Raw genomic sequence first — 12022 nt, forward strand, 5'->3', positions numbered from 1 at the left:
TGTGTTGGTGTGAAATATTTTTGTTTTTGTAAACACATATTTATGTATGTAAAATTATAATTAAATATTTCCTTGAAAACTGGTATTTATTGCATAAAAAAAATATATATATATATTATTGTTTATCAGGAATTGCTATTATCAGCAAGGTCATTATAATGCTATGAGGTAAAATATGTGAAAGTGATAGTTTAACTTGTGTTTGCAAACGTCACGCAACTTGTATTCAAATGACAAATAAGTCAAATTTTTCTACCATCAAAACGGTGTTAATTGTAACATCAATTTTTCCAATAATAATAATTACAATAAGATTGTTAAAGAGTAATCCTGTTGTACAACCAGAAGTGACAATTCCTTTAGGTAAAATTTTAGGAAAATATACAACAACAAGACATGGAAGAGTCATCAATGAATTTATTGGAATTCCATATGCAAAGCCACCAATTAATGAATTACGATTTCAAAATTCTGTACCAATTGAACCATGGGATGGAATTTTTTTTGCTGACAATGATTGTCCAATTTGTTCACAAATATTAGAAAATGGAACGTATGTTGGTGTTGAAGATTGTCTAGTTATTAACGTCTACACCCCAAAGGTTAAAAAAACAATGAAGAGTACTATCACAATCATCATAATAATTTAGTAGTGAATTAAACTAATTTTTAATTTATTTAGATTGACACTAAAAAATTGTTGCCTGTTATGGTTTACATTCATGGTGGTGCATTTGTCAGAGGTGATTCAACACCTACATCTGTTGGTCCAGATTATCTTCTTGATCATGATGTTGTATTGGTCAGTATGAATTATAGACTTGGTGTACTTGGTTTTCTCAGTACAGGTGATCATTTTGCATCGGGTAATTTTGGATTAAAAGATCAGGCACTTGCATTAAAATGGGTACAACAGTATATTAAATATTTTGGAGGCAATCCTGACAGTGTTACGTTATTTGGAGAAAGTGCTGGTGGTGTTAGTGTTAATTTTCATGTACTTTCAACAGCAACAAAAGGTAGATGTTCTAGCTAACATTTAAATAGTTATATTGAAAAAAAATGTTATTGATTATTTATAGGTTTATTTCATCGTTATATTGCTCAAAGTGGAAGTGCATTATGTCCTTGGGCATTTGCAGAATCAACAACGTATAAAAAATACGCAACATTACTTGGAGAAAAATTTAATTGTCCAACAAATTCATCAAAACATCTTATAATGTGTTTGCAAAATATCAATGTATTTGATATTATTCATTCAAATATATTTACTGGTCTACAAGGACTCACTGGAATAACCTGGGTACCAACAGATGAGCCTGACAATGAGGATGCTTTTTTAACTGATGTTCCTCTTAAAATGCTTCTTGATGGTAAAATACAAGATCTACCAAGTATAAGTGGTGGTGTTAAAGATGAAGGACTTCTTGTTACAACTCGTATGTATTTTATTCAATTGCCATTAATTGTGAATCATAAAATTTTAACCTTTCAAAATTAATTTCAGTACTTTATGCAAACGAGACAATGTATAACTCTTTGTTAGGAAATTTTGATGAATTTTTAAAATTAATAACCGACACTTATATACCAAAAGGACATTCTGCTAGTATTGCAAAAAGTATCAAGGATTTTTATTTTGAAGATTTTAATGTTCACGATATAGCTAAAGCAAGTAAATTTTAATAAAATCATAAAATAAAAGAATATAAAAAATTCATTAATCTTTTATTGAAAATAAAAGAATGTTAATTTTTTTTTTTTTTGTTTAGACAATGAAACAGCTTACAAACTTTGTGAGTGACGTAGCATTTATATTTCCTCAAGAATTACAACTAGAGCTTGCCATTGAAAGATCAACTAACCCTCATTATTATTATTCTTTTGAATATCGCGGTACATGGAGTAGAACATCTATATTTTTAAAAAATAATAAAGATATTGGAGTTTCCCATACGGATGACTTGATTTATTTATTCAAGCATACACCTGATATGTATGAACTTCCAAATACAATTCAACTAAACAAAAATGATGACATGATGATTGATATTTTCACTGAGCTATGGGCTTCATTTGCAATTACTGGGTTATAATAAATTACACTCTTTTTTCATTTTTTTTTCCATATAAATCTTTATGATAATTGCATTAAAAAGTTTAATATATTTTTTTTTGTTTTAGAATACCTACAACGAGTTATGCAAATAATTCAAATATATGGGAACCCTACAACAAAACTAAAAATCAACATCTAAGTATCAAAGACACAACTAATATAACTTTGCAAGAAAAAATACGAGAACCACAAATGCGTTTTTGGGGAAGTGTTCTATTGAAACTACTTTTTTGGTCAATAAAATAGATAATAAAATAAAAAATTGACAAGTAAAAATAAAATTTGTTATATTTCAATTATATATTAAAAAAAAAAAAATAATCAGTGAATTTGGAATTATTATTATTTTATTCTTTAATATAAAAAGCAAATTGCTAACTGATGTCATAAATTTTTCTATGGAAAAGGCAACAATATTAAAATGTTTTAATATAAATTTTTTTTTTTTTACTTTATTTGGGGTACCTGAAGGTTCAAACTTTAACCCTCGTTTGCTTTGAGTTATTAGTTCTGTAACTTGTCCCTCTCTCATTTGTTGGCTGATGATATTAAACTATTCTTGAAAATGAATATACTATTGAAGTTACTAGGATGCTTAATAATCTCTTGACTGTTTCAGTAATTGGCATGGAATCTACTTAATCTCAGTAAATAGTATGTTCATTTTATAAAAATAAATCTATGTTTATTGTTAATTTGTACTGATTAGTTATATATAGAGTAAATAATCACAAGAATCTTAGTGTAATTAATAATTATCTTTAATTTAATTTACACATTAATTTGGTAATTTCACTTGCAAGCCTATAAGCTTTATTATTGTCCAACAATTTTATTTTTTATAATATAAAAAAACATTATAATTTAATATTTTATTGTTAAACATTGGGGTGATTTTATTTGGCAGTACGTACAACAATAAATGTAGAATAAAATTCAAAAGAGGCTGGTAGAATTTTTATATTGGAAAATGTATTATATTCAGGACAAACCAGTGGATATTGATTTGCTTATGTAGTAGTCGAAGGATTTGCTACTCTGCTGCCTTCTATCTAAATATTTTCAATCATTTTATTGACGTTCCATTACCGTTGAGCAAAATATTATTCAGTTACACTTGTTAAAGCTAGACCGTATGTTGTATCCACTTATTCTCTAGATTAAATTTTAATGCTTCTATTACTACCATGATGTCAAGCATATATTACTGTTTAATTTGATAATACTCCATATGATTATTTAATAACATATACATAATAATTGAAGCATTATCTTTGATGTAGCTCATATGTAGTTTATTGTATTTTTATTGATAATTTTCACACGAAAATATGAAAAGGCAATTACATGGAGTTAGGCAATATGACAAGTCGATATGACAAGTCAAAAGGAACGTGAGTTAGTGCATTTGAATGTACATTTGTTTGTGTTTATTTAAATTCAATAAAGCTTGTTATATATAAATTTGCATAAAATAAATACTCTACATTCCGTTTAAGCGCAATATAATAAACAACCTTTTGTTATTTATGCAGATAAATTATTGTAATTTCAATTTGTATCTTAAAAATTATTTAAATTCAGTTGATCAATTTAGTAGACCACATTTGAATTGAATAATCAAACACAAGTGTTAATTAATACATTTCATAATTAATAATAATAACAACTTGTTGTCAATAAATTCACACAATCGTAATTGTTTGAATTTTGTATTAGTAATAATAATCAAAAAAAATATTTTATTGATAACCAAGTGTGTCATTGGTCACGTAAAATAAACATGCACAATAAAAAGTCATTCTCTAATGTAAATAAAATATAAATTGTATAATGATTAACTCGAGATTCAAGTTAAGGGCTGCGTAATACAAACAATTTATAAATTAATTAGTTTTGACAATTATTCACGTTTGCGTAAACAAGGGAATAGCCGAGTTGAGTATACCGGTTAAAATGAATCTTCTGTGTAATTAAAAAAAATAAATATAATAATAGAAAAATAAGAATAATATTGGTAATTAATTTTAAAACAAATAATTAATACTTTTTAAAATTAAAAATTTATTTATTATATATATTATTGTCATTAAAATTTACAAGATAATTTTAATAGTAAATAAATTAATCATAATTTAGATTATTTCTTCTTTCGATATCTCTAATTTCTAACATATCAGTTTTTAGATGTAGTTTCATTATTTCACGCCAAATATTCATCCTGTGATCTTCATCAACAATGCCCAAACGTATAAGGATGTTTTCGTTTATTCGTAAAAGTACTCGTCCTGTTATATCGTGCTGTAAAAATAGTTATGTTTAGTTTTATCATCATCTTAGTCTACAATGAAAAAATTATTGAATAAAATATAAATATGAAAAGAATGAAATGTATATGAGCAGGTTTATTAAATTGATGATGCTAAAACTAGTCGTAAAGTTTGTCGAAAAAAAAAATGTCAAGTCTAGAGAAATATATTTCGAAATTTTATTTATATATTTTTATGTATATCTGTGGACATAAAAATATTATCTTTCAACCTATAAGATATTTTTTATTAAATGGTTTTTTTTTTAGACATAAATCCAGATTTAGAGGATAATTTAAAACTCATCGCGATTTCACCCAACACGACATCCCACCAGAGTATTGAAAATTGAAAATTTTTCAATTGGTAAAAAAGGATCACAGATTCTATCGAGTGTTGCTCATATATATATTTTTGTTATTTATATACTGCAGTATGTTTGTACTTGATCTATATACTCTAAACTAAAAAAAAAAATATATAAAAAAATAATTGTGTGTTCAAAATAAAACTGTGATATTTTTTTCTTATCACTTACCTTTTTATTTTTCAAATTTCAAATAACATTAAAAAATGGAAATTGATTTAATTGAATTAAAAATTTTGAATTTTGATTAGCTAATTAATTTTAAAAATTGTTTTTTATAAATACAAATATTTATGAATATTTTTGTTATTTTCCCGAGGCAATTTTGGCGTTAATGTAATTTTTGCAACTATTAATTACACGAATGTTATTTTTTGTACATTTATACATAAATTAATTTGACAGATATTAGTACTTTGGTTTGTTGTTTTTGAATAATTACTCATCAAGTTACACTGAGAGCTACAAACTCGTTAAATAATACATTTAACAAGAAACAAAAAAAAGAGTAGAAACATGAGTTTTTATGGAGGCTCCATAATTTACGTTAAAAATTGATTATAAATAATCTATCATGACAACTACTATCGCTACATAACTCATTTTAAATAGCTTCTACAATTTGATGCATCGTTTCTATTCATTTTTATTACTATCGAAAGAAAAAATAATTTATTTTCAATTAATTTTATCAGATAAAATGAATTTATATTCTTAATAATTTTCAAACGAATTTTGTCAATAAATAACTACTATATTACGTTTTTTTTTTTTTTCTTCTGGTTCAAGTAAATATCATGTTACCAGATTGATAAACTAAATATAAAAAAATCAATTAATATTAATATCTAAACAAATAGATATAAAAAAAAATTAAATCCGTTAAATTTGACCTAATATTTTTATTTATATTCGATGAAAATATTTATTTATTTTGCTAAAATAAAAATGGAAATCAAACCCGTGTCTATAACAGAACGGATATCATTCTTCTTATCAACATCCACCTGTGTTTTTTGGTCTTATATAAATAAAATAAAAATAATAATAGTTACATGAGATAGTTGCTACAGCAACTGTGTCAACCCTCCAGGGAAATTTTAATTTCTTTTTTTCATTCTTATGTATATATAATCATAAATATAAATACATATATTCTATTGATATGTACATAGTTTATTTACGTATTCTTAGCACCCTCTTTCAATCCACCCAACGGGGTGAGAGGGCAAAAAAGAGAACATTCAGGGAGTCAGAAAATTTGTTTGTATGAGATATAAAAACTTGGAATATTTTTCTAAGCTAGGCGTCCAACCAGAAGAAAAGAGAAAATAAATTTTTTTTAAAAATTAAAAATAGCAGGCAATTGAAGTCGCCATTTGATCTGATTAATTAAACTAATTTACGTGTTTATAAATTGAAATTTATCAACAAATTTGATCGTTTATTTTTGTACGAGGACATAAGTGGTTTTCCATTTCAGATTTATCAAGAATTTACGTGTCGTAAAGTTGTAACACTGATAATCAATAATCAATCAAGTTTGCTGGATAATTGATTACAGCTGAACTTATTCTTCATGGACTATTTAATATTTACATTTAATATATGTTAATTCTTGCAACAATCATGTCTGGTGGATTGAATCAATATATGGAAAATATTACTTTACTGGATCCAAGTCATAATGAAATAAGTAAGTTAGATAATCTACTAAATAATTGGACTAATATGTCATCAGATTGATGCAGTTCTACTAGTAAATTGAGTTGAATTGTAGATTGAACTTGATTAAGTTTTTTTAAAAATGCTAGCTTACAACGGGCTATGACACTTTCACTGTAGAACGTAATGTTCAACCAGAAAGTTAATATTCAACTCAAAGATATTTTCAATTTCATACGTATATTGTCACGAGAAAATTGACTCCGTTTTTGGTAGTATGGACTGATTTATGCATACCATTATGAGGTGTGATGTTTTTGTTTCAAATTAAAATAATAAAACTCACGTATAAGAATTGTTCATGATACATTTGATAATAGTCACTGCAATGTCTCCTCAACCATTTTTGTACATCCAAAACATTCCACAAATAAACAGATCTTGGTCTTGTAGTTTTACTCTGAAAAAAAAAAAAAGCATTGTCAGTATAAAGAAGAAGAAATTGTAATTTTATGAAAAAGAAAATAATTACCCTTGACTTCATGTTAACACCAACAGTTTCTTCAACCATCATTAAAACTTGTGATGATAATTTATGACAAAAATTTATAATTTATAATTGACAGTGTTTTTGAATTTATAAACAAGAACCTAACATAATAAAATGAGCTGAATTTACACATTCACAACAATTTTTTAAAGTCTACTCTGTATAAAATATATAATGTAAAGTAAATATAGCTATTTTTGTTTCGAATAATTCATATCACACAAAAATGAAATTAAAAAAACAAACAAAACACAAGATCTGAATTATTTAACAACAAAACCAACAAAACATAACTCGTCTCATTAAGGTGCATTAAGGACAATTCACATTGGTGATATTAAGCCCAAACGCAAAAGTCACTAAACGCATAAACGGTAATTTACAATACTAACCGAGAATATTGCATGTGTAACTTACGTGTAATTTACTGAGTAAGTTACATAACATAAAGAAAGCTGTACATTGTGCAAGTTTTTCGACGCAAGATAATTTTATTACCAGAAACAACCAGAAGTCACTAAGCAATCTAGTTGATTCTGGTAATAAATAATTTTAGTTTTGAGCAGCTATCGCTAGAGAACGCTCAAGAGTTGGTCTATTTTTTATCACGTTTCTGATCTAGATGTCTTTATCAAGATTCAAGACAAGACAGAAACAGAAAGCATGGAATAGAGGCAGACAGAAAATAAAGCTTTAACCTAATAGATTCGTACTCCAGTAAATAATCTGTAATTGTATGTTTATATTTTATCAAACTTAAACGTCGTTTATCATATCAATAAAATAATAAGTTATTTTATAACATAATCGATAATAATGTCGAAGAGGAATTCAAGCCAAGACAACAGAAAAGGTTTAGTTTCTTCTACCAGTACTTCTACCTATCTTTTGATCAATTTTTTATTCAATTTATCTATTAAAATTTTAACTATTTTTCTATTTTTGTTTATTTTATTTTCATTAATTTTGACACATTGATTATCTTTTTGTTTACTAACTTGATTTGTTTATTAAATTAGTGATGTAATTCAACAGGTTTTATTTGCAAGTGAGGCTATTCGCACCCAAGCTGGATTTGTACGAGTGTTTACTTGAATTTTATTAATTAATATAAACACATTTATAAAAAAAACATGTCAAGTTAAATGTAAAATCACTAAACAAATATGAAATTTGGGTGCGAATAGACAATATCTTAGTTTTTGTGTGATTATTAAAATTTAACATATCACTTTTCCATAACATTAAACTAACATCATAATTAATTTAAATATTATTATGTAACTAAGACTGATTTAATAACAATATTATTATGGTAAATTTTTTAAGATAATAATGTTTAATGAGTAGAACTGGGAAATGACAAGCCATGAATTAAATAATATAATGTACATTGCTTGAAATTTTCCGGTATCTAAATCAGCGGTTGTTTAACTTGATCTGAACTTTGCCAGTGTTTGACGTTGTCAGGGTTAAGTGCATACAGAGGTGAAGAAAGAGAAGACCATGAAAGAGATCGATCACCATTGAGGCCTGATGACAGACGTGAATCATCCAGATATGCTGAAGCTGATTCGAGAAAACAAAAACTGGCATTTGGATTTGGAAAAAAATCAACAACAACTGATCAAAAAAAAGGGATTCAAATTAAATTAGGATCAACTTCTGTATGTATTTAATTATAAATAGCAGTATTTTAATTTATAAAACAATAACTAATCTAGTTTTTTTATATGTTATTTTAATTAGAAACCAGCACCAAGTCCAACTAGTATACCAAAAACAACAGTGGCTTCGGTATTTAATGATGATGATGATGATGATGAACCAGAAGAAATGCCAGCTGAAGCAAGAATGAGAATGAGAAATATTGGAAGAGAAACTCCAACATCTGCAGGACCAAATTCTTTTGGTAAAACTAAACAAGGATTTTGTGATTCTAAAAAAATATTTGAGAAAACACTTAAAAAAGCTATGGAAGATGCTAATAAATGATTTCTTTGTTATGGTATATTGATGGCAATGTAAATTATTTTTTAACTCACAATGTATTAATATCTTTTTTAGTATTAAACAGTCAATCAGAATAATTGAAAAGAAAGAAAAAAAAAAATATTTTGTTGTTTGGCTTTTTATTGAATGTTAAATATAAACTTTTAGAAATATATTTTTCTCTATAGCTATAAATTTAATGAGTGGAAAAATAGTGTATGCATTATTTAATTTATTGATTGATTCCAATTAGAAGAAAAATACATTTTTTAATTGTCAGTTATCACTTGTCGATAAAATATACCAACAGGTTATTATTCCTACTGCTAGGAGGCGCAGCTCTGTCTTTTTATTTGTGGCAGTTGCATATCTAAGTTCAGTCCACTTGTGTGGATAATAATCATAATAATCATTTTACAGTCTAAACAAGCCTAAGTGCTTCAATTTAGCTTAATTAATTGTTATTTTTTGTGTTTAATTGTTTTGTTTACTTATATCTGACTCGCAAGCATAAATAATTGCTTAATGTCGTTGTTTTTACACAAAAATTGCATATTGTCGATAGCAGTCAAGTCATGGAAGAGGTGTATTCAACCCACAACGATCTACAGGTACGCATATCATAATTTTCGTTGTTTAATAACATAAGTGATAAATAAATTAACAATAGTTAAATGACAAACGAAAATGAATAACAGTTGAAAGAGAAATATCTGATGTTTGCGTTTGTTGCTACATATAAGTCATGTGTAAACATTCGACATGTTTTACAATAAATAAATATCAAAAATTCAGTATTAATTAATAACAGTTAAAATATTCTACTTTTTCATGTTCATAAATGCAACAATAAACTGTCAGATATTATCAGAGAAATCCGTCAGAATGTCTGACAAAGGTCTTATATTTTTTGTTCTGTAATATTTTTCTATCCAACACCAAATATAATTAAAAAACATATGTTATTGTACCAATTGGAATATCTGATATAACTGGGGCTACACCAACAGACAAGTGATGAAAATAACGATGATGCTGATGGTGATAAAAGAGGTAAGTTGACTTAGTTTTTTCTCCAAAGAGTTCTATAAATTGCATATGAAATCCGTTGAATCAGTAAATGTTTATGTAAATGTAATTGAATGTTTCATATTAAATACCAATACAACAAGACCACAAAAAAAAGAAAAACTAAAAATGAGATTGATGGTCTTCTCAATAGTGCATTGCATTAAAGAAATAAAACCGATAATTTATATTTGCCAGTTGAAAAAATTTATAAAATATTATATTTTAATAGTTTTTTATAATTCTATATTTTATGTTTCAGATTAAAATCATACAAAGGATGAAATCAAAAAGGCTAAGTGGGAGATCATCTAAGAATCTCAACATTCCACCTGTCTGTTCATTAAAAAAGATCACGAAAGAAGATGATCATTGATAGGCTGGGTGAGAGCATCTAACACCTTGTTTCATAGATCTGCTATATAGAAAAGGTAAGAAGCCCTCTGGCTTCTGATTTATAACCACTCCCTTAGTAAAGTGCATCGACAATCTCGTATAGCTTCAAAGAATTTATAATATTCTTTTAAGCTATACATGATGACCCCTCAAATATTTTCCATGTATTTTTATAACTCTTTGGCTCACCCTGATGATTTTTTTTGCTTTATTTATAAAGTTACATGTCAGGGTATAAATATTCATGGTGATTTGGATGTGCACATTGACATGTCTATCTGGAACAGACTAGATAGGGCTAAATTGAATTTGGTTCTGCAAAAATTCAATTTCACTATATATAAGGTACCGGTTTCTTTGTTCTTTTTTTTTGGTAGAGTGTGCGTCACTCTACAGATTTATTGTAGATTCATATACAATGTATAGTACTTCGTTTTATTTCGTTTGTTAAATGCACTTTCCCACAGTAATTTAAGTTATGAGTTTTTTCTTAAATTCTTTCTAACTTTATACTAAATGATTTGCTCTATATAATTAATAACCACTTTTCAATTCAACTTGTTTAATTTTTCTACATTCGATAACGATAACTGGCAATTATAAATATTTTACTTGACTTTATATAACATTGGTTCAAGTCGTAATTCGTATATTGATGGAACCGTGTATTTTTCAATGACTGGTTTATCATCCTGCAGTATCATTATATATAATTGTGTAAAATTGAAAATACAGCATGCAATTTTTAAACTATAGTTTAAACGAACATACCCTATTCCCGTCGTTATTTTTAAATTTTTATTATCTTTCGATTTACTGAGTTTTTCGTTAAAAAGTTTTCGCTGAACAAATCTCTATATATAAAAATTATAAGTATAATTTAATCACTCAATCAATATATATATAGCTTTTTTTTTATTTCATCTATAGATCAAACAAAAAAAAACTTTCTCTTTAATTTTCAAACATATATCTCATAAATGATAAGACACAAAGACTTTTGTTATATTTACAAAACAATTATACATAGATATATATATATTTTTTTAAAATATAAATATTTAAAAAACTTTTATAAATATTACTACAAAAAATTTGTAACAAGTAATTAAAAATTCAATTCAATTTTTCTTGTTATTTTCATGAAATTTCTGTTAAATTATTAATAATATAATTTCAAAAAATTAAATATCCATTATTAAGAAATTTTTGGAGTATATAATTTATATTTTTATTAGCAAGAAATTCAGTAATTTTCATTAAAGATATATTTCGGATATAATTCGTGTATCGGACTTTAAATATTGCACGTACACCACAATTACGAATTTGGTGAATTTTATTCGTATATATATTCCATTATATATACATATGCATTTATACATATTATATATATTTATATTTAAATATATAACATTGGAATATATTATATAAAAGAATATTTAATTTTTATAATAATATAAAAAATAAAAGGCAACCACAAGGAAGCCGCAGAAAAAAAAAGGAAAGAAAGAAACGACTTTGTTTATCCGGGGACTTTTCAGTGCACACCT

General features: G+C 26.0%; 3 protein-coding genes across 3 annotated transcripts; 2 read left to right on the forward strand and 1 right to left on the reverse strand.

The window, feature by feature from the left end:
• Window positions 1–230: 230 nt before the first annotated feature.
• On the forward strand, window positions 231–1807 carry LOC122860661 (esterase E4-like). The gene is made up of 5 exons (XM_044164568.1): window positions 231–602; window positions 683–1019; window positions 1083–1442; window positions 1511–1678; window positions 1776–1807. The coding sequence occupies exons 1-5, from the start codon at window positions 231–233 to the stop codon at window positions 1805–1807; spliced, it is 1269 nt and encodes a 422-aa protein (XP_044020503.1).
• Window positions 1808–4246: 2439 nt separating this feature from the next.
• Window positions 4247–7306, reverse strand: LOC122851983 (protein aveugle). Its single transcript, XM_044151530.1, has 3 exons — window positions 6996–7306; window positions 6810–6923; window positions 4247–4423 (listed from the first exon to the last, which is right to left on the reverse strand). Exons 1-3 carry the CDS (start codon window positions 7035–7037, stop codon window positions 4247–4249), a joined length of 333 nt encoding a protein of 110 aa, XP_044007465.1. The 5' UTR covers window positions 7038–7306.
• Window positions 7307–7655: 349 nt separating this feature from the next.
• Window positions 7656–9094, forward strand: LOC122851992 (PEST proteolytic signal-containing nuclear protein-like). Its single transcript, XM_044151541.1, has 3 exons — window positions 7656–7866; window positions 8484–8680; window positions 8763–9094. The coding sequence occupies exons 1-3, from the start codon at window positions 7830–7832 to the stop codon at window positions 9006–9008; spliced, it is 480 nt and encodes a 159-aa protein (XP_044007476.1). The 5' UTR covers window positions 7656–7829; the 3' UTR covers window positions 9009–9094.
• The last annotated feature ends 2928 nt before the right edge of the window (window positions 9095–12022 follow it).

Source organism: Aphidius gifuensis, linkage group LG1, assembly GCF_014905175.1.
Source record: "Aphidius gifuensis isolate YNYX2018 linkage group LG1, ASM1490517v1, whole genome shotgun sequence".
Taxonomy (NCBI): Eukaryota; Metazoa; Arthropoda; class Insecta; order Hymenoptera; family Braconidae; genus Aphidius; species Aphidius gifuensis.